At 40.7% G+C, this 23,954-nt stretch overlaps 1 protein-coding gene and 1 long non-coding RNA gene across 13 annotated transcripts in view; one reads left to right on the top strand and one right to left on the bottom strand.

Annotated features, from left to right (window-relative positions):
* LOC106991187 (uncharacterized) overlaps positions 1-23,954 on the top strand; it is a 278,139-nt gene that overhangs the window by 109,303 nt on the left and 144,882 nt on the right. The window lies entirely within an intron of this gene.
* On the bottom strand, positions 986-23,827 carry C5H5orf63 (chromosome 5 C5orf63 homolog). 11 transcript variants are annotated; one of them, XM_060415648.1, is made up of 7 exons: positions 23,792-23,827; positions 22,227-22,272; positions 21,884-21,936; positions 8,124-8,360; positions 7,695-7,815; positions 2,278-2,334; positions 986-1,627 (listed from the first exon to the last, which is right to left on the bottom strand). In XM_060415648.1, the coding sequence occupies exons 5-7, from the start codon at positions 7,806-7,808 to the stop codon at positions 1,451-1,453; spliced, it is 348 nt and encodes a 115-aa protein (XP_060271631.1). In that variant the 5' UTR covers positions 7,809-7,815; positions 8,124-8,360; positions 21,884-21,936; positions 22,227-22,272; positions 23,792-23,827; the 3' UTR covers positions 986-1,450. The 11 variants fall into 11 exon arrangements, with proteins under 11 accessions (XP_060271631.1, XP_060271632.1, XP_060271633.1 ...); XM_060415649.1 differs by having other exon boundaries at positions 8,124-8,351; XM_060415650.1 differs by lacking the exon at positions 21,884-21,936 and adding an exon at positions 9,808-9,889 and having other exon boundaries at positions 8,124-8,351.

Here is a 23,954-nt window from a genome sequence, read left to right as displayed (position 1 = left end):
CTAAAATTTTGCCTATCATAGGGCTCAATGAATATTTATAAAATCAAATGATGTATGTTCCAAAATGTCAGAAACACTGACATTCAATTGTAAGATTTTTTTTCCTGTTGTTGCTTTGGAAGTTTTCTAAAGTTGTTTCTTAATTTGTGTTGGTCCAGAATGGTTAAGAACGCTTTATGTGAGATAACACAAGGCCCCCACCCAGGTGGTACTAAAGATTTGGGGTGTGTGGCAAAGGCCCCCACCCAGGTGGTACTAGAGATTTAGGGTGCATGGCAAGACCTAGTCTAACATCTGACTGGCTGTGTGACTTAGTTAACTTCCTGAAACTCTGAATGTCAGAGTCCTTTTCATGTATAAAATGAGGGGGGTGGATCTAAACAATGTCTAAGATTGGCCAGCTTTAAAATTCTCTAATTTCAAAGACTAACTCATAGTGATAAAATCCAGCTAAGTGACTCACAACATCCAAATTTATTGAAATAGTTCACAAAAGAATTTCATTATAGATGAAATTGCAACAATGTGATTTTAAGAAAAAAGGGCAGTTTAGTTTTTAAATGAATTGATTCCTCCATTGGCTGAACCTGACTATAAGAGAACACAACTGCATTTTTAATACTTTATATAAGGTGGTAAAGAGTATTTTGTCTTTAGGCGACATACCTGTTCAATTATGGTCCAACATGAATTTTCCCCAAGATATTAAAATCTGATAAAACCACTGTCTTACAATATGCTCAATTAACTCAATTGATGATAACTGAAAAACTATGAAAGGCAGTTCTCAGATATTACAAATCAGTTCACTGACTATGTATAAAATATGTTGAGATCCTTACATACATTTTGGGGTTCAAGTCTTTTGTTTTTCTCAAATGAAATGAATTTGGCTAGGATAGTTTATTCTCTTATGTACAAAAAAATGAGCTCTAATTTTAAACAAGTATTATTAAATTCCTCTGAAATAGACTTCATGCAGATGTATTTGTTAAAACATCCTTTTATTGACTGTGTTCAGTTATTAGCAATTCACATTTCACTTTATCTACCAAGTGGAAGAACATTTATTCTTTCATTAAAAAGTTAAGCCCTTAGGGCAGCAGCAGGGACACAGAGCCGCCTTCTTATAAACGGCTCTGTCCAGTGAATGCGAGATGCTTCCACAGTAATACAAAAGAGTAAAATAAATAAAACAAGTGGATATCTCCTGCCGTCCATCATCCCCTCCCTGCCAATACACTCCACTTATTTTACAAAATGCCAGCACGTAAACAGTTCCCACATTGGTACTTCCATTAATCACAAAAGGAATATCACTATTTGGCACGACTGAGTTCAGAACATCTGTAGAGCTGTGTGAAAATGACAAAAGGAGTTTGAAGACACAGTCATTTCGTCAGGAAAACACGTTCTGGACAGAGAAGGTAGAAAATCATGAGGGTGTGTGTTAGCCTCCTGCACCTTGCTGCTCAAGTTTCTGGAGCTGTTTTTCAAGTTTTGAGAGGTTTACTCGATGCATCATCAGAAACTGGCCATTCAAATGAAAGACGGGGATGTCAAATTTATACCTGTCATACCAAGCAGAGTTTTCGGGAAGTGTGATGTCCACCTCCTGTAAAATAAACTGAAACAGAGACAGACTAAAGCTCTATTTTTCAGCAACATGGAACAATGCAATGGTTATAGTGACCGGTTCTAACACTCAGAGATTTTTTTACTGTTATTGTTTGTTTGAGGTCCACAGTCATCTAATGACCTTGTTTTCCCTAGACTGATTGATTTCTTTATATTCTTTAATTTTCCAGGTCGCTACTTTTCTGTTAGATCTGTTAGGTTCAGCATTACTACTCAGTTGAAATTAAATAAACTATGTCCCCAACTGGGAAGCTGCCTGAGACTCAGGAAAGACATGTTTGGACTGGAAGATTGGGAAAGGTGTCACAGTTTGCAACTGGAAAACACTTCCATGGAAATGACAAAATAACATAAAAGGAATAGGGACAAAAGCTTAAAGCATGAATACTGTACCTGCTAGTTAACTCTGACGCATTTTAACAGTCAGAGTAAGAAACCCAGTGCTGCTCAGAGAAAAACACTTAGGTGTAATGACTTTTATGGAAATCAGCACTAAAATCTCTCTGAAGAACAGAAAGAAAATTTAAATGAAAAATCATTCAATGTCTTTTCCTAAAGAAAGGATCCAGACAGATGCTTTGTCTTATACTACATATACTATCCATTCCATATACATAAAGCTATAGCGTATCATATTACCCGGTTTCTATAAGGCTCCAGTACTTCCTTGGCTTCATCACAAAGGGGACATGGATCCTATAGGAAGAAAAAAGCCATTAATCCCAAAGAAATGGCATTCAGCCTGACAAAAGCCACAAGAAGCAGATTATACTTAATTTAAAGGACTATTTTCTCCCAGGTTAATTATACTGTTTTATTTCCAAAGCAAAACACTACTATAGACTCTTATAAATAGCTAGTATTTCATGGCAAATGGGCTTTTGGCAATTTTTAATTGTGTTTTGATTTTTTTTCTCTGCAAGCATATTTATCTAATAAATGTTGATGCTTACATGTTACACATATATATGTGTGCATATATGTACACACAGTACATTTAGACGTTTATATGTTCTTCTTACTGGCTTAGTATAATTGATACCTGGGAAGATCATTTTCCAAACATCTATAGTTTTAGAGCTTTGTCCTTCCTAGATGAGGAGCACCTTCTAGGCCTGGCTGACATTGCCAGAATATCTTAAAATCTGTTTTGACTGGGGGGTACTGAACTTTGCCAGCCTGTTTTTCCATTTATTTTATCTTTTTCTTTGGCCATGCCATGCGGCTTGAGGGATCTTAGTTCCCCGACCAGGGACTGAACCTGGACCCACAGCAGTAAAAGCATGGAGTCCTAACCCCTGGGCTGCCAGGGAAGACCCCAGCCTGTTTTTCCTAATAACCCACTGGGATAGAGTTAGATAGTTACTGCCCCGTTTTTAGAAGGGAAAAATCTCTTTACTTTGGGTGCTGATTTTACCAACACTTTACTGTTTTGTCAGTTTTCTCATTGTAAGTGTCAGCAGTAGGTTTCCCAGAGTAACTCCACCGTAGGAGCGCGCAAGTTTCAGTGGCTGTTGTTTGCACTCTGTCTAGAGGAGAAGTCTGCTGAGAATGCTATAGACCATCGGCAGATTTTAAAGGCTTATGAGGCCCTGACTCGGAGAACAAGGACTACCGTAGGTTCTCTCGTATGAGCTAAAAACAGATTCAGCATTACTGACGCTTATATAAAACCTGCTTTTTAACAGGATAGAAAACGATGAGCTGTTATGGAGGCCCTTCCTCCAGCTTAACTCACCATATTTTGAAACAAAAGCCCAGATCATCAAAAGACATTTTCCTTCAGAAAGGTCTTTCTGGCCCTATTTTTCTGCTTCAGAGAACTGGGCTCATTATGTTATCATTCAGTTCAGTCGCTCAGTCGTGTCTGACTCTTTGCAACGCCATGAATTGTAGCACGCCAGGACTCCCTGTCCATCACCAACTCCTGGAGTTCACTCAAACTCATGTCCATCGAGTCAGTGATGCCATCCAGCCATCTCATCCTCTGTTGTCCCCTTTTCTTCCTGCCCCAAATCCCTCCCAGCATCAGAGTCTTTTCCAATGAGTCAACTCTTTACACGAGGTGGCCAAAGTACTGGAGTTTCAGCTTTAGCATCATTCCTTCCAAAGAACACCCAGGACTGATCTCCTTTAGAATGACTGGTTGATCTCCTTGCAATCCAAGGGACTCTCAAGAGTCTTCTCCAACACCACAGTTCAAAAGCATCAATTCTTCGGCGCTCAGCTTTCTTCACAGTCCAACTCTCACATCCATACATCACCACTGGGAAAACCATAGCCTTGACTAGACAGACGTTTGTTGGCAAAGTAATGTCTCTACTTTTTAATATGCTATCTAGGTTGGTCATAACTTCCCTTCCAAGGAGTAAGCGTCTTTTAATTTCATGGCTGCAGTCACCATCTGCAGTGATTTTGGAGCCCCAAAGAATAAAATCTGACACTGTTTCCACATCTTTTTGCCATAAAGTGATGGGACTAGATGCCATGATCTTAGTTTTCTGAATGCTGAGCTTTACGCCAACATTTTCACTCTCCTCTTTCACTTTATAATAAACAGATTATGGATAGTCTGTGATTTTTAAGATAACCACATTAAAATTTTCTGAAAAAGTTCAAAAAAGTCAAGAGAGGCTCTTAAAAGCAAAAACAAAACAAAAACCAGTGAAATTGCAGAAGTACTTGCTTTTATAATGAAGAACTTTAGTAGATCTAGGATCACTTTTTTCTCTTTTTTTAAACCCAGGGACCATGGAAGTCTGGGCAAATTATCACATGTGTATGTATTTTTATGAGGAAAGGTTCATCAAATTTAAAGAAATCTATGAACTGAAAAATGACAAGATGGTTAAGAATGCAGGAGATCTGGGTCTGATCCCTGGGTCAGGAAGATTCCCTGGAGAAGGGAATGGCTGCACACTCCAGTATTTTGCCTGGAGAACTGCATGGACAGAGAAGCCTGGAAGGAGTCCATAGGGTTGCAAAGAGTTGGACACAACTGAGCAACTAACACACACACACTCTAGCTCTTCGACTACAGATGACTCAGGGACTGGCCAGTCGTAGACAATGGATAGTGTGAGGCGTTTGCTGGGGTTTCTGTAGATACCTGAAATGTGAGATCTGGGATTGGGATCGCTGCAGTTATCCATCTAAAGAGCCAGAGTGTGCACTGATTTAACTCAGAGAATGTGGAGCTGAAGAGATTGATAATATGCTTAAGTTGCAGAATCAAGCTACTTCTGAAACCAAACTAACCCATAAAATCCCTTTTTTGTTTAAGCCACTCTGGGAAGTACTTTCTATTATTTATAACTGGAAGAGAATCGATATGTACTTTTTCTTTCAGAGAACTGGGAACTCCTAGAGGTGACAGTAATATCTTATAGTCTAATGATACAAATGAAGGGGATTCAGTACAAGTTTTAAGCTGAATGGAAGATTAGTGGAACTTTTTTGGGGGGGAGCATATGTGTTGGCTTACTTAGGCTTCCCTGGTGGCTCAGATGGTAAAGAGTGCCTGCAATGTGGGAGACTCGGGTTTGATCCCTGAGTCAGGAAGATACCCTAGAGGAGCAAATGGCAACCTACTCCAGTATTCTTGCCTGGAAAATCCCATGGACAGAGGAGCCTGGCAGTCTACAGTCCATGGGGTCACAAAGAGTCGGACACGACTGAGCAACTTCACTTTCTTTTTTGGCTTACTTGGCTGTTGTTCAAACTGAAAAATAGTGCAGAATAGTTAGGCCGAATGAGCACCATTAACCTTAAGGGATTATTTTATTTTTGTGGTTAATTTTCACATGCATTTCTCATATGTAGACACAGATTATGAAATACTTTTGTCCCATAATAGTGCAATATATTATTATGAATATGAAAAGTAGTCAAGATTATTTTCAGTAAGAAATTAATTTAAAAATTTTATTACATAATTGTCAGGTATATTCAAATTGCTAAAATGCCTGAAATCTGAGTAAGTCTATTAAATAAGAGGCCTTTTTTGCTTGAATTGCAGTATTTTTCACTAAAGTTAATTCTGTTACCCAGCACTTTATTTCTTTTTTGACTATAAATCACACAAAGTAATGTTAATTAGCAAAAGGAAATCCATAATGTTTGTCTTATAACTTTTACAGGAAAAATCTCTTAAAAAATTTACACTTGCTTTATGGCTTAAAACTAGTGTTAGGGATAAGAAAGTAAGTACAGTCAGTCCTCACTATTTGTGGATTCTGTATCTGTGAATTCATCTATTCACTAAAACTTATTTGTAACCCTAAAATTAACACCCAAGCTTTTGCAGTCATTCATGGATGTGCAGTTGCATAGAGGAGTAAAAAATCTGAGTTGCCTGAAGTGTACATTTCAGGCTAAGTTGCGACAACATGATGCTCTTTCTAGCTCTCATACTGTAAACAAGTGTCCTTTTCATGATCTACTTCAGTTCAGTCGCTCAATCATGTCTGACTATTTGCGACCCCATGGACTGCAGCACGCCAGGCTTCCCTGTCCATCACCAACTCCCCGAGCTTGCTCAAACTCATGTCCATCGAATCCATGATGCCATCCAACCACCTCATCCTCTGTTGTCCCCTTTTCCTCCTGCCTTCAATCTTTCCCAGCATCAGGATCTTTTCCAATGAGTTAGTTCTTCACATCAGGTGGCCAAATCATGATCTATTCAGTGCCATGCTTCTTGCATTTTTGTGTTTTTCTGCCATTTAAAATAGCCAAGTGTAGTACTGAAGTGCTGTCTAGTGTTTCTAAGCATAAGAAGGCTGTGATGTGCCGTAGGGAGAAAGTACTGTGTTAGATAAGCTTTGTTCAGGCATATGTTATGGTGCTGCTGGCCCTGAGAGTGTTAATATAATAGATCAACAGTATATATTAAATAAGGTGCCTTTAAACAGAAACACACATAAAACAAGGTTATGTATTTTTTTCCCTCCTCTTATCCTCTCTTGACCAACTCCCTAGAGCTTTCTCATAATTTCTCTGAAAATGCTCATAAGTTTCAATGACCTTCATGTTGCCAAATCCACTGGTCAATTTTCAGACTTCATTCTTTCAAACTAATAGCAGTATTTGGCAAAGCCGACGATCTTCCTTAAAACAAAGGTTATGTATTGATCAGCTGACAAAAATGTTGTGACCAGGTGCTCAAAGGACTCTAACCCTATATTCGCCCTAGGAGCAGTGGTTTGGTACTTGCTAATTCAGTATTTGTAGTGATTTTATAGACTATGACTATCACAAATAACAAGAACTGACTATATTTCTTTTTTTCTTTTTTTTGACTTTCTTTTTTAATATAAATTTATTTATTTTAACTAGAGGCTAATTACTTTACAATATTGTATTGGTTTTGCCATATATCAACATGAATCCACCACGGGTATACACATGTTCCCCATTCTGAACCCCCCTCCCACCTTCCTCCCCGTACCATCCCTCTGGGTCATCCCAGTGTACCAGTCCCGAGCATCCTGTATCATGCATCGAACCTGGACTGGTGATTCGTTTCATATATGATATTATACATGTTTCAATGCCATTCTCCCAAATCATCCCACCCTCGCCCTCTCCCAGAGTCCAAAAGACTGTTCTATACATCTCTGTCTCTTTTCCTGTCTCACATACAGGATTATCATTACCATCTTTCTAAATTCCATATATATATGTTAGTATACTGTATTGGTGTTTTTCTTTCTGGCTTACTTCACTCTGTATAATAGGCTTCAGTTTCATCCACCTCATTAGAACTGATTCAGATGCCAAGAACTGACTTTATTTCTAAAGGATACACTTGTAAACATCAGTTCTTTTCTTTCAATGTAATGATTAGATGATAAATATATTAATTTACTCTCTGGAAACAGTGAGACAATGAAGTAGCTAGGTAGGGTAAACTGACGAGTGGGTCTGAAGAAAATTTATACCATTGCTTCCTTTCCTTTCAACACTTTCCCCCTTTCTTAAATGTACAACTTTCTTTTCCCAACATTTGAATACTTTATGTTTTTAAAGTAGTAATTTTACTTTTTCTTCTGTACCTTTGTGAATAAGGTCAGCACAGGCAGAGCAGTCTTTGAAGCAGAGAGATTTCTCAAGAGTAGTTGAAAGGAGTGTTTGGCAAGTTGCATGCTATTTCCTTGAAACCAGAGCATCTTAATTCTGCCAAGAGAAAAACAGATCAGTAAACTTATGTGCCCTAGACTTTGCTCTTTATAATAGGAACAGTAAGCTGCAAGTCTGTAATGGAATTTGAAGACTTCAGATGTACTTCTTGGAGTCCAAGAGTGGCAGAGAGGCCAAGATGTTTGGCAAGTCTCTATGATGCCTCAATATGTACTGTATTCCAAAGAAAACAGAACTTAGAAGGAGAAAAATCCAAATGTATGGATTAACTATGTGTCTAATCACTTGGTTTCTGTAAGCAAATTGCATGCATGTGTTAATTAGATTAAAAAATTAAATTTCACCTGTAGGTTTTGCTAGCATCCTGATGATCTTCTAAAATGTGGAAGTTTCCTGAGATGGTTTTTATTTGCAGAGGTAGCTTATCTTATTGGTAGGCATTCAACAGTGCCCAGTCACCTTCACGGTAAAGGATCAGTAAGTAAGCAGCACAAGTCTCCAGCTGAAGGTTAAGGCTATTACTTATGAGATCCGTACTCTGCTGCAAGAGGTGGGGAAACACAGAGCGGTACCTAGAGGAACTTACAAGGAGAATTAGGCTGAGCTAACTTGTCAAAAACAAAAATCTACACAACTCTTTTCAGAAGTATTTTTAAAAGGAGATTGCCATCATTTTTGAAAACATCCACAAATGTACTAGTGTTTCTGCTGGAGATATTCCAATAACAGCTTGGTAACAGCAGCATGTCAAACACTAGGCTTTGAAGTTCTCTCATCCTGCTAGTTTGCATGACATAAGACACCCTACTTATTTCTAGTTATTCTACGGAGCCTCCAGCTTTGTCCTTTAAACTACATATATAATCATTTTACTTTTAAAACATATGCATTGTTGACTTTATTGCTTATCAATATTCCTAGCATGAATTCATTCCTGGGATCTTCATTTCTTAACTTTTCTTTACTCCATCTCTCCAACTTCATCTATCAGTTTTCCCCTCCCTTATCTTGGTGAGTTGCAGAGCAAAGATTTTCTTTCTGTTCCTTGAATAACCAAAGATTATTTCTTCATCAGGATTTCTGCACTTCCTGTCCCCTTGTGTGAAAAACTCTTAAGTAGCTTTTCGTTTGGCCTGGGCACATGTCACCTCCTTAGAGATGCCTTAGTGACTACCTTATCAACATGGGCCAGTCCACCATTCTCCTTCCTTGTACCTTGCTATAGTTTTCTATTACCCTTCACTATCTAAAATTGTTTACCTATCTGTTCCCTTTACTACAACAGAGTTCCACAGGAGCAGATACTTATTCACTCCAGTAATTCCTGAGTGTCTACAGTTAATCTGGTATATAGTAGCTATTTAAATAATTGTTTGAATGTTAATAGTATTAGAGTGAGCCTTTCTCCTCCTCTCCAGTTTCACCTTGAACCCTCATCAGACACTCAGTGTGCACAGTTGTCACTATTTGGGCTTCCCTGGTGAATCAGATGGTGAAGAATCTGCCTGCAATGCAGGAGACTTTGGTTCGATCCCTGAGTTAGGAAGATCCCTTGAAGAAGGGAATGGCTACCTACCCACTCCAGTACTCTTGCCTGGAGAATTCCATAGAGGAGCCGGGTGGGCTGTAGTCCATGGGGTTGCAAAGAGTCGGATACGACTGAACGACTAACACTTTTTATCCCCCTTTCCAGTTTCACCTCTGCCCCTCATCAGACACTCCGGGTGCAGAGCAGTCACTGTCTGGGTAGATCTCATATCATAACTAAAGGTAAGCGCTCCTTCGCGTGTCCACAAGAAGCAGGCAGGGCACTGCAGCTGGTCCCAGCCCTTCCCCACCGTCTCGAGTCTCACTCTGCTCTGCTCCACACAGCATGCCTGTATTAACTGTGCACTGGTCTCTACTGGTGACCAGGCTTTTCAGTGTAAGATTAGCTTCAAACTCATTTCAAACAGAAAGATATGACTTTAAAAGCACTGAACCCATATCGAACTAGAGTAAAGACAGACAAAAGGACTGAATTCTGACCTGTGGAAACAATAATCTTCCCTTCTTTCTTAAACCCTTAGTCTTCCGGTTCTTCCTGGATCTCCCTGCTAACTAAATGATCCTGATAACGCATAAAAAAGAATGTGATAAGAATTCTGCAAGGACTCAGCATTATTCTAAGGTGGACAGCAGATCTAAAGAGTTTCACAATATGCTGTGCTACTCTCAACTAAGCAATAAGCCCTGGTGTATATATTTTCCATAAATTCAGCAGAATCAGCACTCCAGTAGGTGAATATGGTTGGGGACAGTAGCTTCAAAACATGTCTCTGTCTACAGAGGATATAAATGAAGGGGGAAAGTAGAATGCTAGCCATGTTTACACTAGGTACAAATTTCTGCATCGTTGGTTTGGGGAAGGCATTATGCTAATAGTGACATACCCTCCTAGGGTATGAAGGTAAAGAAGCTGTACTAAATGGAGAAAGGAAATTCTGAAGATCAGTTTTGTGAGAGTAAAAACAGAAAGGCAGCCCTGGAAATGAGAAGGAGCAGGCCATGTAAGGCAGTGACCTAAGATGACAACCAGGATAGTGAACGGCAGCTGTGTGCTTTGGGTGGAAGGATTTAAGATTTATTGATGTCTGCCTGGTAAGGAATAGAAAACTTATTGCTTTTAGCTAGCTAAGTTGAGACTGAGGTGCTAAGGCTTTTGTAAAAGAAAAAAATCACAATCACAGTGGAAATCTGCTTTAGTATTTCCAACATGACAAAACACAGCATGCGGTCTTGGTTGCACCCAAGAGAAATAAAACCTGTCATAGTAAACAGAGTTGCTGTTCATTCCAGATTTGGAAGAATACTTGTTCAACTAACCCAGAAAGCTAAATAAAGTCTTCAGAGATGCCACTACCATTCTGCCTAAACTAGTTCTCTTCTCCACTTTAGTCTCCATTTCTCCTTTTTTCCTCCCATGTGAATTTAATCATTTAAACATGGAACATTTGTTCATTGAGAAATGCATTAGCATTATGCAGTTTTACTACCTGCATATTTTCCAAATGCCCTGAGGCACATGCATTTTACCACACTGTTAAATTAACTTATTTCTTTGTAAGCACTGTATTATAAAATTATACTGGAGTTATATATATATATATATATATATTTCCCTATACCTCTCCTAGGCAGAAATAAGATATTAAGGCTAAAGTTCTGACCACTGGAGTTCACTTAGTTTTAGAAATAAAAAGTAAAATGGTACACTCCAATTGGAATCCTATAATATTCTTCTTAGGATATTTTATTAACTCTGTAAACCCTAATGCCATTGCTGTCATTGTCATATTCACCCAATCATGCCTTCTTGAAGTAAAATCTTAATATGGACTACTCTGTCAATGTGACGTTTTCATAGAACATAGTCCTATTATTTTTTAACAGTATCTCAGCACAGGTGGTCTGTACCTGTTGGCTCATGACCAGGAGGACAACACTTTTTTGATTATATCATTGAATTTTGTCATGAAATGTGTCTTTACTACACACACACACAATTTTACCCTTTGTATTCTGTTACATGCCTCTGTAATATAAACAAAAAGAGCTGTGTGCATAGTATCAAAAAAGCACAATTGGGTCACCTTTGTCACAGCCAAACAACAAAAAAAAAGTATAAGACTGGATTTAGAATGTGTCTAAAACAAATTCCACAGCCTAACAATAAAGATGGTGACTCCTGCTGTTTCAAGTATATGGCTGCTCAAAGGCATGGATCACCCCAAAAGAGAGAGGGAATGCTGGCTTTTCAACAAAACTGAGGCTGACTTCAGTGGTCTTATGGCCGAATCAAATACAGCGTGGGGAGGGCTGGCTGGACCCAATTCTGTCCTCCTTGAAGCAATATAAGAAAGGTAACTTTATAGCGTTTTCCCTCCGAAGCGCTGAAGGGCATACCATTAAAGCAACTCCTCACAGGACAGAAAGAAGCCAGGGTCATTTGTGCCTTTAATAAGGATTATTCATTTCTTGCATGAGGAGCTGCTCATGCTCGGGCTGCACATCACCTTTGTGGGGCTCCTGGATTCTTCAAATGCTGTGTGTGTCTGATTAGAAGGCAAACAACATTGTTCTCATTTGAGTAGAGAAACTGACCTTCACAGATCAGAATTTTTATTCATTCAAAGAATCCTTTGGCACACTGAATCTCCAAGCTCACATGATCTCTCATCAGTAAGCTGCAGTGTTGTTAGTTCATGTGCAAAATCAATATATAAGCTCAGGTACCACCTTCATTCAGTTCAGTTCAGTTTAGTCGCTCAGTTGTGTCCAACTCTTTGCAACCCGATGAACTGCAGCACACCAAGGCTTCCCTGTCCATCACCAACTCCAAAAGCTTGCTCAAACTCATGTCCATCGAATTGGATTCATCCTCTGTTGTCCCCTTCTCCTGCATTCAATCTTTCCCAGCATCAGGGTCTTTTCAAATGAGTCAGTTCTTCACATCAGATGCCCAAAGTATTGGAACTTCAGCTTCAGCATCAGTTCTTCCAATGAATATTCAGGATTGATTTCCTTTAGGATTGACTGGTTTGATCTCCTTGCAGTCCAAGGGACTCTCAAGAGTCTTCTCCAACACCACAGTTCAAAAACATCAATTCTTCGGCATTCAGCTTTCTTTATAGTCCAACTCTCACATCCATATATGAATACTGGAAAAATCATAGCTTTGAATAGACAGACTTTTGTTGGCAAAGTAATGTCTCTGCTTTTTAATATGCTGTTTAGGTTGGTCACAGCTTTTCTTCTAAGGAGCAAGTGTCTTTTAATTTCATGGCTGCAGTCACCATCTGCAATGATTTTGGAGCCTCCCAAAATAAAAGTCTGTCACTGTTTCCATTGTTTCCCCATCTATTTGAAACGAAGTGATGGGACTGGAGGCCATGATCTTCATTTTTTGAATACTGAGTTTTAACCCAGTTTTTTCACTCTCTTCTTTCACTTTCATCAAGAGGCTCTTTAGTGCCTCTTTGCTTTCTGCCATGAGGGTACTGTCATCTGCATATCTGAGGTTACTGATATTACTCCCCACAATCTTGATTCCAGCTTGTGCTTTACCAGCCCAGCATTTCACATGATGTACTCTGCAGAGTACATACACAGAGTGACAATACATGGCCTTGATGTACTCCTTAAATTGGAACCAGTCTGTTGTTCCATGTCTGGTTCTAATTGTTGCTTCTTGACTGCCTACAGATTTCTCAGGAGGAAGGTAAGGTGGTCTGGTATTCCCTTCTCTTTCAGAATTTTCTAGTTTGTTGTGATCCACACAATCAAACGCTTTAGCGTAGTCAATGAAGCAGATGTTTTTTCTGGCATTCTCTTGCTTTTTCTATGATCCAGTGGATGTTTGCAATTTGATCTTTGGTTCTTCTGCCCTTTCAAAATCCAGCCTGTACATCTGGAAGTTCTCAGTTCACATATTGTTGAAGCCTAGCTTGGAGAATTTTGAACATTACTTTGATAGTGTGAGTGCAGTTGTGCAGTAGTTTGAGCATTCTTTGACATTGCCTTTCTTTGGGATTGGAATGAAAACTGACCTTTTCCAGTGCTGAGTTTTCCAAAATTGTTGGCATATTCAATGCAGTTCTTTCACAGCATCATCTTTTAGGATTTGAAATTGCTCAGCTGGGAATTCCATCACCTCAACTAGCTTTGTTTGTAGTGATACTTCCTAAGGCCCACATGACTTCACACTCCAGGATGTCTGGCTCTAGGTGAGTGATCAGACTATCACGGTTATCTGGGTCATTAAGGGTCTTTTTTGGGTCTTATAGTTCTTCTGTGTATTCTTGCCACCTCTTCTTAATATCTTCTGCTTTTGTTAGGTCCATACCATTTCTGTCCTTTATTGTGCCCATCTTTGCATGAAATGTTCCCTTGGTATCTTTAATTTTATTGAAGAGATTTCCAGTCTTTCTCATTCTATTGTTTTCCTCTATTTCTTTGCACTGATCAATGAGGAGGGCTTTCTTATCTCTCCTTGCTATTCTTTGGAACTTTGCATTCAGATGGATATATCTTTCATTTTCTCTTTGCCGTTCACTTCTTTTCTCAGCTATGTGTAAGGCCTCCTCAGACAACCATTTCACTTTTTTGCATTTCTTTCTCTTGAGGATGGTTTTGTTCACTGCCTCCTATGTAATGTTACGAACCTCCATCTATAGTTCTTTAGGTATTTTATCTATCAGATCTAATCCCTTCAATATATTTGTCACTTGCACTGTATAGTCGTAAGAGACTGTATTTAGGTCATACCTGTGCGCACACACACACACTCACACACATACACACACACACACACACACACACACAGAGGCCTACAGAAACACCCCTCTATTGGGAACAAAATCCACTGTTTTAGATTACTGAGCGCTCATATAATGAGGTGAGAGTGCTCTTAGGGCACTCATCTAGGTCACTGGGCTTTCCCTAATCCAGAGAAACAGGGATGAATGATGCCTCCCCAGGGATCTTATGTGTTTGTGGTCAGTCAGAGGTGTCTAAACCTCCCTCTCTCCCAAACAAGTGGGAGCCTAGCCTGGGATCCTGGGTCCAAGGGTGGAGCCAAGAGTGCAAGGTGAGGTGGTGTACAGGGACCCAGTCAAAGCTGCAGACTGAGCTGATACTTTGAGGTGTCAGTTCCAAGAGTAAGCAGGGTTAGAATGAGGCTGCAGAACAGAAACAGAGGGTAGGGGGTGGAAGGGAGCCTGGAGGGGGCCCCTCACTCCCTAGGTGGGATCTCAGGTGCTTTTTCAGTATCTCAGCTGCAGCAGTCAGGGTACCTGGCCAGGGGAACTGCCAAGGAGATAGCCCCAACTCAGACATGATGTTACAACAAGGATCCCTGGCTCACCATGTGCCCGTGGGGCCACCTGTACATGGCTTCATGCTCAGCTCCATTCTTTTTTTAAAATAATTTAACACTGTATTAGTTTCAGGTATAAAATATATTGATTTGATATTTGCACATAATGTGAGATGATTATCACAGCCTCATCTGTCTGGGATCTGGACTGCTGACTTGATCCCACATAACACATGAGATCCTGAGCAGACACACCCACACGTCCACCCTGCTCCCTGCAGCTTCTATTTCCAGGATCCAGTGGCAACAGCTTCATCACAAGGGGGAAAGAGAAGCCTATAGAGAGAAGCAGTTTCAGAAAGATATGACTGGTCACATGAGTTCCTAGAGATAAAGCTCCCTTTCTAACTTTCTTTTAAATGATTACTATGACTCTGGGTTTTCCAAGTATCTGGATGTCTCTACTCCACTGTTTGGATGCAATGGGTATTCCATTCATTTACATTCAACACACTGATCTGCACAAACAACAGTTTTTAAACTGTTTGAATTGTGGGCCCTGGCCTATCCATTAGGATTATAACTCCTCTGATGGTATACGGCATTTACATGTCCATCACTTAGTACCTACACTCTGCTCCTCTATCCCACTCCCTTCAAATTCTCAGTAAAATTAAGCCCTTATTGTTTTTTTTTTCATCCTGTCTGGTGTTTAGCTCATTTCTTTCCCTCCAAATAAAACTCTCACATGGAGAAATCAACTCCACATTCTGGATATAAGCAAGAAGAATTAGAGAGAGACACACTCCAGTGGATTTAGGAGGGAGTTAAATTCTTCACTGAAACAATATAAATACAGGAGATCACAACAGGGACATCTAATGGGCAACTTCAGATGTCATAGAGACAAGAAAAGAAGAGTACTGTGGGCTGACATTGGAACTGGTTTCACGAGAGAAGGATCCTAAGTCATGTAGGATTTGGATACATAGAAAAGGGGGAAGCCTTCTGAAGTCAGGGTTAGACACAAAGACATGAGGTAGGAATGCTGTGGCCTTTTGGATGGGAGCCAAAGAAGAGTTTTAAAAAAGAGAGTGATGCAATAAAATCAGTATTTTAGGAGACTGATCTGGCAGCAGCAAGCAGGATAGACTGCAAAGGAAAGAAGAACGGAGGCAGGAAAGAGTTGAGTTATGAAAATCTAGGTGTGGGATGAGAGTCACTCATTCAACAATTACCTGCTGTTTTCCACCTATGAGATACTCATAGGTACTGAGTTCAGTGGTGCACCAAAAAGTTAAGTCCCTGCCCTCATGGGGTCCATACTGTCACTGGGCACATTAAAGAGACTCGTAGGTCAGACAACATCAGACAGTAGTAAGCAAAGGGGAAGGAGTGAACAGGGTGATGTGATGGTAACCAAGGCAGGCCTTTAAATAAGGTACTCTGAGCAGGTGTCGTTTTTGCTGAGACTAAAGGCTAAGAAGGTACAAAGATCTGAAAGAAGAGCATTGTGGGAGAGAGAACAGCAAGTGCAAAGGCTCTAGGGTGAGGACAACTTTGATTCAGTGGAAGAAACAGAAAGGACAGTGTGGCTAAAGCAAGTAAGCAAGGGGAAGAGTAGAGGAGACAGGTCAGTGGGGCTTGGAACCCCTAAGGCCTCGTGGGTTATGTTAACAAATTTAGGTTTTAAGCATAATTAGATTTAGAGGAAGGAAGTTATGTGATCACATGTACAGTTTAAAAAGATGACTGTAGGGACTTCCCTGGCGGTTCAGTGGTTAGTGCTTCCACTGCTGGGGACCCGGACTCTGGTTGGGAAACTAAGATTCCCTGCAAGCCACATACATGTGAGTGCTAAGTTGCTTCAGTCGTGTCTGACTCTTTGCAACACCACAGACTGTAACCCGCCAGCTCCTCCGTCCATGGGATTCTCCAGGCAAGAATACTGGAGTGGATTGCCATGTCCTCCTCCAAGGGATCTTCCTGTCCCAGGGATTGAACCCACATCTCTTATGTCAGACCCTCATTGGCAGGTGGGTTCTTTACCACTCGTGCCACCTGGGAAGCCTGGCAAGCCATATGTCACGGCCAAAAAAAAAAAGAGATGACTTTAGCACTGTGTGGGCTTCCCTGGTGACTCAGACAGTCAAGAATTTGACTGCAATGCAGGAGACCTGGGTTCGATCCCTGGGTTGGGAAGATCCCCTGGAGAGGAAACGGCTACCCACTCCAGTATTCTGGCCTGGAGAAGAGCAGGCAGAAGAGCCTAGTAGGCTACAGTCCATGTGGTTGCAAAGAGTCAGAGACGACTGAGCAACTTTCACTTTCACTTAGTCCTGTGTGAAGAATGTGTTTGGGATGGCAAGAGTGGAACCAGGGAGTTAGTTAGGGGCTACTGTAGTAGTCCAGGGGAGAAAGGTGGGTGGCATGGACGGGCCTGAAAGGACCTGCCGATGAACTGGATTTGAGTAATTAAAAATGACAGTAAGGACTATCCTAGTTTCGGTAGTGAGCCTCTGGGTGGGTAGCGGTGCCAGTTTACTAAAATGAGGGATGCGAAGGCAGGAACAGATTGAGTGGGGTATGGGTCTGGGAGCTCAGTGAGGGACAGGCTGGAGCTCAAGTAGAAAGTGGCATATACAGGTTTGGTAGCCAGGAGAGAAACCAGGACTGAAGATAAACTTCAAGCCTCCTTCAGTTTGAAGGCTCCAATTACAGCTGAGATTGTGAGATCATCTAAATAGCTAAGAAAAGAAGAGGGCCCAGGAGAGACAGCTCAGGCAATTCAACATTCAGAAGTAGCGTAGAGAGGAGCCAGTGAAGGAGCAAAGAGAAAGGTTGATGGGGTAGGAGGAAAATCAGAAAAGTAGGCTGTCATGGAAGCCAGCAGGACAAAGTGTGTCCAGAAAGACAGGAGTGGCCGACTGTCAAAAAGAGTGATGAGGGCTTGGACTGGAAAAGGGACAGTCAAAGAATCTACCACGAATCAGATAAGATGTGTCTGATGTCCCTCCAAAGGAATGAAATCTTACAACCAATGCCAGCCCCTAAAATGAATGGTCTTGTCTGATCCCTGGCTAATTTCACCTCTTAAACAAAAGGAGATATTTCTGGTGAAGATGGAGGTAGTGGGGTAGGGAGAAGAGTAAAAGCAAAAGTTGGATGGGTGACTTAAAAAGAGATAATAAATATAAAAATCTTTGTACAAGTTAAAAAGCAGAATAGAAATAAAGCTTAGTTGTTACTAAATAATACAAAGATAAGGTATTGTTATTAATAATACTGATGATGATGAGTCTACTGACTGAAATGTGCTTTTACTGGCCCCAGAAGGAGGATTTAAAACTCTAGGAATGATTGTCTCAGAAACAGGGAATTGAAAACTGAAAAACATTTCAAACAAATAGCTGAAAACTTTCAGATTGTGAAGACTACTTAAATGGGAATTCCTAAGACAGGATATAACTGATTCAAGACCCAACATATTATTTTTCTGGTGTTAGTTGATCAGTTGTATCCAACTCTTTTCGACCCCATGGACTGTAGTCCGCCAGGCTCCTCTGTCCATGGAATTCTCCAGACAAGAATACTGGAATGGGTAGCCATTCCCTTCTCCAGGGGATCTTCCTGTCCCAGGGATTGAACTGGGTTTCCTGTATTGCAGGTGGATTCTTGACTGTCTGAGTCACCAGAGAAGCCCATTTACTTTCCACTAAGACTTAATATCTTGACCAGCAAATACCCTGGCACCAGGTTCTGGCTTAGCTTACTCAGGCCTCACACAGGACAATGAAATTCATTTTGCAAGAGGTAGAGGTTTTCCCTTGATGGGCTCTGAACAAAGGTCACTTCCCTTCCTATTATTCCTTCCTAATACTCGCCTTTATATTTTCAAAGAAGGGAAAATTCAGTACCACTGTTTTTTATCAATGATACCCTCAACTCAACTCCTGTATATCAAAACAGAAGCTGCCTAGGAAGTGGTAAAGTTGGATTTATTAATAATCTTTAAAGACAAAACTTGTTCCAAAGTATTTTGAATAAATGTGTAGAGAGGTCGAAGTAAACGTAAAGGAATATAGCTTCCACTAACTCATCAGTCAGGGGAATTAAGCACAAATGGCATGATTCTTCATCTAAAGCTTTAAAGTTACTCTTTCTTATAGAGTTTCAGTTGGAATTCAGCACATTTGAATTCCTGGGTGCATTTCTGTGTGAGGATTTCATAAATCTAAACCCCAAAGATAGGCAACTCCACCAATTAGCTCTCTGATGCTAGGCAATTCCTCATCTCTTTAAGCCTCAGTTTCATCAACTGTGATATGGGACTACGACCCCCTGTCCTATTCTCTCGTTTTACAGAGGCTAGGAGAAACTATACCCATAGGTTTTGGGTATCAAATGTCCTCCAGATCAGAAAAGGGAAAATCATATCCAGAAGAGACGCTGTGGCAGTAGCTCATGATGTCAAAAGGCTCCAAAGAAAGCCTTGGAAGTAGTTAGCTGTAGCAGTCTAAAATGCTAGGCCCATTTAAAGAGAACCAAAATTCATACACAGATCTGGGCAGAAGTGTACATGGGCTTCCTCATCCCAAGCTTGTTTCTGTAGCTCCTTGATCATAACTGGGAAGCCTTGGCATCCCAAAAATACCCTGCAGGAAAATGGGGGAGGTGACATTGATCTTGCATTGTTTGAGCATCTCAGATGGAAAAGTACCTCCAGAAAGAATACTAAGAATGTGCCTCCAAAAATAATAATAATGTTTCCTATTGATAGATACATTTAAAGAGTGATTTTTAATGACAGACCCTCATCGTCTTGGCATTCTCCTCCACTTCCAGAAGTGCGGCTGTGTTTGCCAAGGCCAATAGCAAATGTGAAATGGGAAGGAGGAGGAATCTTTTGAGTAAGCAAGAGTTTGTTTTAGAATCTTTGGACCTTAGCAGTCACATTTTCCAGATCATTGCTTCACAAGAGCCTATTTGGTAATAGGGTTGGTTTCCAGAAAAACATTTCGCTAAGAAAAATAAAATGAAGATGCTGATCAAGAATAGTAGTTAGAGGGAGGACCCCTCCCTCTAGCACCCAGGGGTCCGAAATGGATTCCAGACTAATTCTTGTTCACAAAATGGGGCTTGCACACACTGTACCCATCCCCTCATCCTCAACCCCAAAGTTACTGACTCAGCATCTGGCCTAGAGCCAGAGGAATATTCTGAATTCAGAGCGTGCAACAATGTCCAGTACAATTAGGACATAATGGCTGCAAAGCTATTCCTGAAAGCCAAGAAAGCCTGAATAATATGGTTGGGTTATATCATACATGAGGGCTTAATAGAGTTTAAAAACCAATTTGAAAATTCCTTCATTCCATAAAGATAACATTAAGATGTGGGCAAAATCAAGCCAGTTCAAGGGTTGGGGATAAAGTGCATAAGGAATTATGCAGACTCCTTTCCACATTATCCTTCTTAACCAAAATGACACATTCCTTTTGAAGGTATCTCTAATGCTTACTACTGACCCAGAAAGAAGGCAATTTCATTAAAACATCTTAGTCTTATTGTACCCAGTTTCCTTGCTATTTAAAAAGCACACAATTTCATTTCCAAAAACAACCGTTTGCAATTCAAATTCCATCCATCCAGGCAATGTCTCCCATTTGTCACTAATACTCCACCATTTCCAATTCATCTTGCAGAAGAGGTGAAGTTAGCCACATGACCACACAGGACCTGAAAGATGTTTCATTCATTTTTAGCCATTTTGTAGTAAATGGCTTTGGAACATTTGAGATATTAAATCCATCACTTCTTTGGACTTGTGACACTAATACTGGAACATTAGGGACTATCCACTCTTGAGGTCCTGCTCTAGTAACTTGCAGATACATGAGATTCCTCAATTCTCTCAGTCCTATTCTGGTTACTTAACAGCTGTCACATTGATAGAAAATCTTAATATTTTGGAGCTGGATTCCAAGGGACTTTGGCTGACTAGAAGAACTACATGGTTTAAGAAGTAAAGAATTAAAACAAAATCAAATAATTCAGTCCTATGTCCTTACCTCTGACTAAACTAGAAGTCACTTCCCCCATTATTTCATGATTAATATGAAAAAGTACAGGAACAATGAGAGGAAGGTCATCTGTTTCCAGCAGTAACATTCTGGTTTCTGCTGGACTCCCATTGGCAACAGAAGGAAGCAGCATATACCACATGCCTGCCCTATTACAATACAAAAAGCTGACAAGTTTGAACTCTTTTGAAATGTCAGTGAAGTAGAAAAGATGATGTGGCTTTCATTCAATATTATTTGGGTAACCTTGCCTTAAAATAGTGATCAAAGTCCTTTATCCTTTAGGCAGGACCAAACCAAGATAGTAGTGGCTTAAGTAGGCTAATAATTTAGTATACCTTCAAATGGATACTTTTCAGATATCCACTCAACAGGTGTTTGAGTGAGGAGCTGGGCATTGCAGACCTTAAGAGAAAATGGGAGTAGGGCTGGTGGTGTCTTTTACTTTGCATATTCTGTTCAGTATAAGAAAGACCCTGCAACTCACCAGGCTAGATCACCTTGGATGGCAGTTTGGTGACCATCTGTAGATTCTCAAATACACCCTTCCCTACTCCAAGCTGTTTATAAAGGCATTAACTGTAACATTTACAACTGCATCCGGTAGCCCCTTGAAAGATTACTGTTTTACATTCTTTTCTGTACCTTGCTGATTCCCACTGATGCTTTCACATTCCTTATAGATCCAGCCTCCCCTTTATACCATGTACTGAGCGTCTGTAATGTGCCAGGCACAGTGCCAGGTACTAGAAATATAAAAGTGATTCAGATACTTTCTCTGCCCTTATGGAACTCACACCTTGGGTAGGCGAAAGATTTACAAACAAATAATACAATACCACAGTCTACAGCAGTAAAATGCTTGTTAGTAGATATTGGTAAAATGCTCTGAAATCCTTGGAGATGGATACTTTCTTAAAATAGAACATATTTTGAGTTTTACTTCTATATCTGGAAATCTTATCTTGGGTAAGGATTGGAATAAAAAGAGTAATGTTTTCACGCCTCCAGTTCCCTGCCTCCGTAACTGAGATGGGGAGGTAGGGATGTGGAATAATATCTAGGTGAAACTTAGCCAAAACTTTCCACTTTGCATGTTCTTCCTCAAATAATTTTTGTCTCTCGAACTGGCCATGATACTAGGGGAAGGATGATGGAAGCTCACCTAGTGCCTGCTACCTGGGTAACTACACATCCCTGGATCCAGATGGTTTCTCCCTTCAAAATAATTGCAAACAAGATTAAAACTGCAAGCAGGAACTATTCCAGCTGGCTTTTGGCTTCCTCTGATGTACACCCCTTGAATAAAGCAGTGGCAAAATTAGATTTAAAATAACGAACATAAAAAACCTTATTACTTGTACCAGCTCACCTCAAGGTCCTGCTATGTGTGAAACCCTGAGCCCTGGCATTAGAGTGACTAAATGCATCAGCCAGCTGGAGTTTGCACGTTATGAAATACAAAAACCTTAATAATAAGAAAAAGAAAACTGATTTTGAAGGTATACCTCCACACTGCTTCTGAGTATTTAAGAGTCTGCTAGAAACAGGCATCTGGAATAAAATAGAAATACAGTCCAATAAGTTCCCAAGTTGGAAAACCCTCATTTCTATTTCCTTACCTGCCATCAATCCATCTAAAGAAAACCACATAGCCACATTTTCCTCTAGTAAAGGAGACAAAAAAATATTGATCCTTCTTTGGCAGGCAGTTACTACTGACCACAGAAAGCATGAAGTTTAAAAAACTCTGGGGAGTCTGCCTATCTAAAAGACAGCCCCACCAACCTTAATTTTCACACCGGGACCTGTTCTGGTTCCAGGCAGTTCCTCGGCAGAGCAGGACGCAGGTTATTAGGTTATGACATTTCACACAGAACCGTGATTTAGTTCTGCCTTTCCCGCATTACTATAACCACTCAGTGTTTCCAGGGCACAGCTCTTTTTCCAAGTGTTTTCAGTTTCAATGTATATAGCTCCAAATACTGCTAGCATCATAAGCACTTTCACACAGCATTCCTGATATAATTAGTAAATGAGAAGACTGGCCTCTAACAGCCACCTCATCTTTTCGCAGTCACACACTGAAATAAGGCTCTTAACCAACGGCTGCTTAACCAAGGCAGTTTGTGGTTAAGGAAAGCTCTTATGCTGGGAAATGTGCCAGAGAGAGTGGGGGACATAACAGATCTTAGAAACAATCTCCGTGCTCTAGGAGCTGAGAATCTTGGGGTTGAGCTCGGTCATACAGTGGATTTTTTTTTTAAGTGTTCTAAAATACAAAGCACTACATAAAATACTTTCTATTAAGAATAAAGATCAGCCAGATTTAAAAAAAAAAAAAAAGAATAACTCCTTGTTCTTTAACAGGACAACCTTAGAAAGACACTTGCCTATTCATGTTAGTAACAATCCAGTAGGGACTTCTGTAACTCTGGACTTATTTTAAAAAAAAAAAAAAGTATGAGTGATATTTGTCAGGGGTGACTGATAAGGCTAAATATTTATTGAGAATTGTATAGGTTCTGATTTATTCTCTCATGGTTCAGCACCCAGAAGGCTGCTTTTGTGCAGTAAAGGCAGAGAGGAGGTCCAGAAAACCCCAGGATTCAGTGTTCCCCACAGCACTCACGATTAAACCTTTTGGCCCTAAATTAAAGGTCAACATGGCTGCTCAAAAACGTTTATGTCATAAGGCAGTCATCTCAGCCAACTGAGATTATATTGCCACTTCACAGAACTCAATTAAATCCGAAACAGAGCATCTGTTAATCAGGGAAGGGGCATGAAGTTGTGATGTTTTCTGCTTCCTTTTAAAAAGCTGCGTCTTCCCACCCGTGTTCACTTCCCAAAGCGCATCGCGAGCGCACACATACACACACGCTTATAATTTGCCCCCGGAGGTTCACGGATTTATGGCTCCCGGTTTAATTAAATTTCCTGTAATGACAATCGAAATCGGCAGCGTGCGGCACAGCGTGGAGCTCCCGTGACCTCCTCTCCCGCCTGCCCACCGGCTCCGGGCTGGGGACCGCGAGCGCCCACCTGCCGGCGCCCGACCGCGGGGACCCACCTGAGCCTCAGCCGCCCCAGTCGCCACTTCCGCCCTGCGCCCGGCACTTCCGCCCCGGCCGAGGCGCCCTGCCGCTCCCGCACTTCCGCCCCGGCCCTCAGCCCTTAGGGCTTGTGTCAGTGGAGCCTAAACCCGAGCCAATCGCCCCTCTGAACGGTGGCCG

This window comes from Ovis aries, chromosome 5, assembly GCF_016772045.2.
Source record: "Ovis aries strain OAR_USU_Benz2616 breed Rambouillet chromosome 5, ARS-UI_Ramb_v3.0, whole genome shotgun sequence".
Classification (NCBI taxonomy): domain Eukaryota; kingdom Metazoa; phylum Chordata; class Mammalia; order Artiodactyla; family Bovidae; genus Ovis; species Ovis aries.
Note: the sequence above shows the minus strand (reverse complement) of the source record. Positions and strands in the feature narration are given on the sequence as shown.

Excerpts from the sequence above, each read along its gene's own strand:
- C5H5orf63 (XM_042250278.1), bottom strand. The coding sequence starts at position 22,272 with ATGCCTGTTTCTAGCAGACTCTTAAATACTCAGAAGCAGTGTGGAGGT. Across the intron at positions 7,816-22,090 it reads ACACATAGCAGGACCTTGAG|AATTAAGATGCTCTGGTTTC; the intron begins GTGAGCTGGTAC and ends TTCTCTTGGCAG. Across the intron at positions 2,335-7,694 it reads TGCTGACCTTATTCACAAAG|GATCCATGTCCCCTTTGTGA; the intron begins GTACAGAAGAAA and ends TTCTTCCTATAG.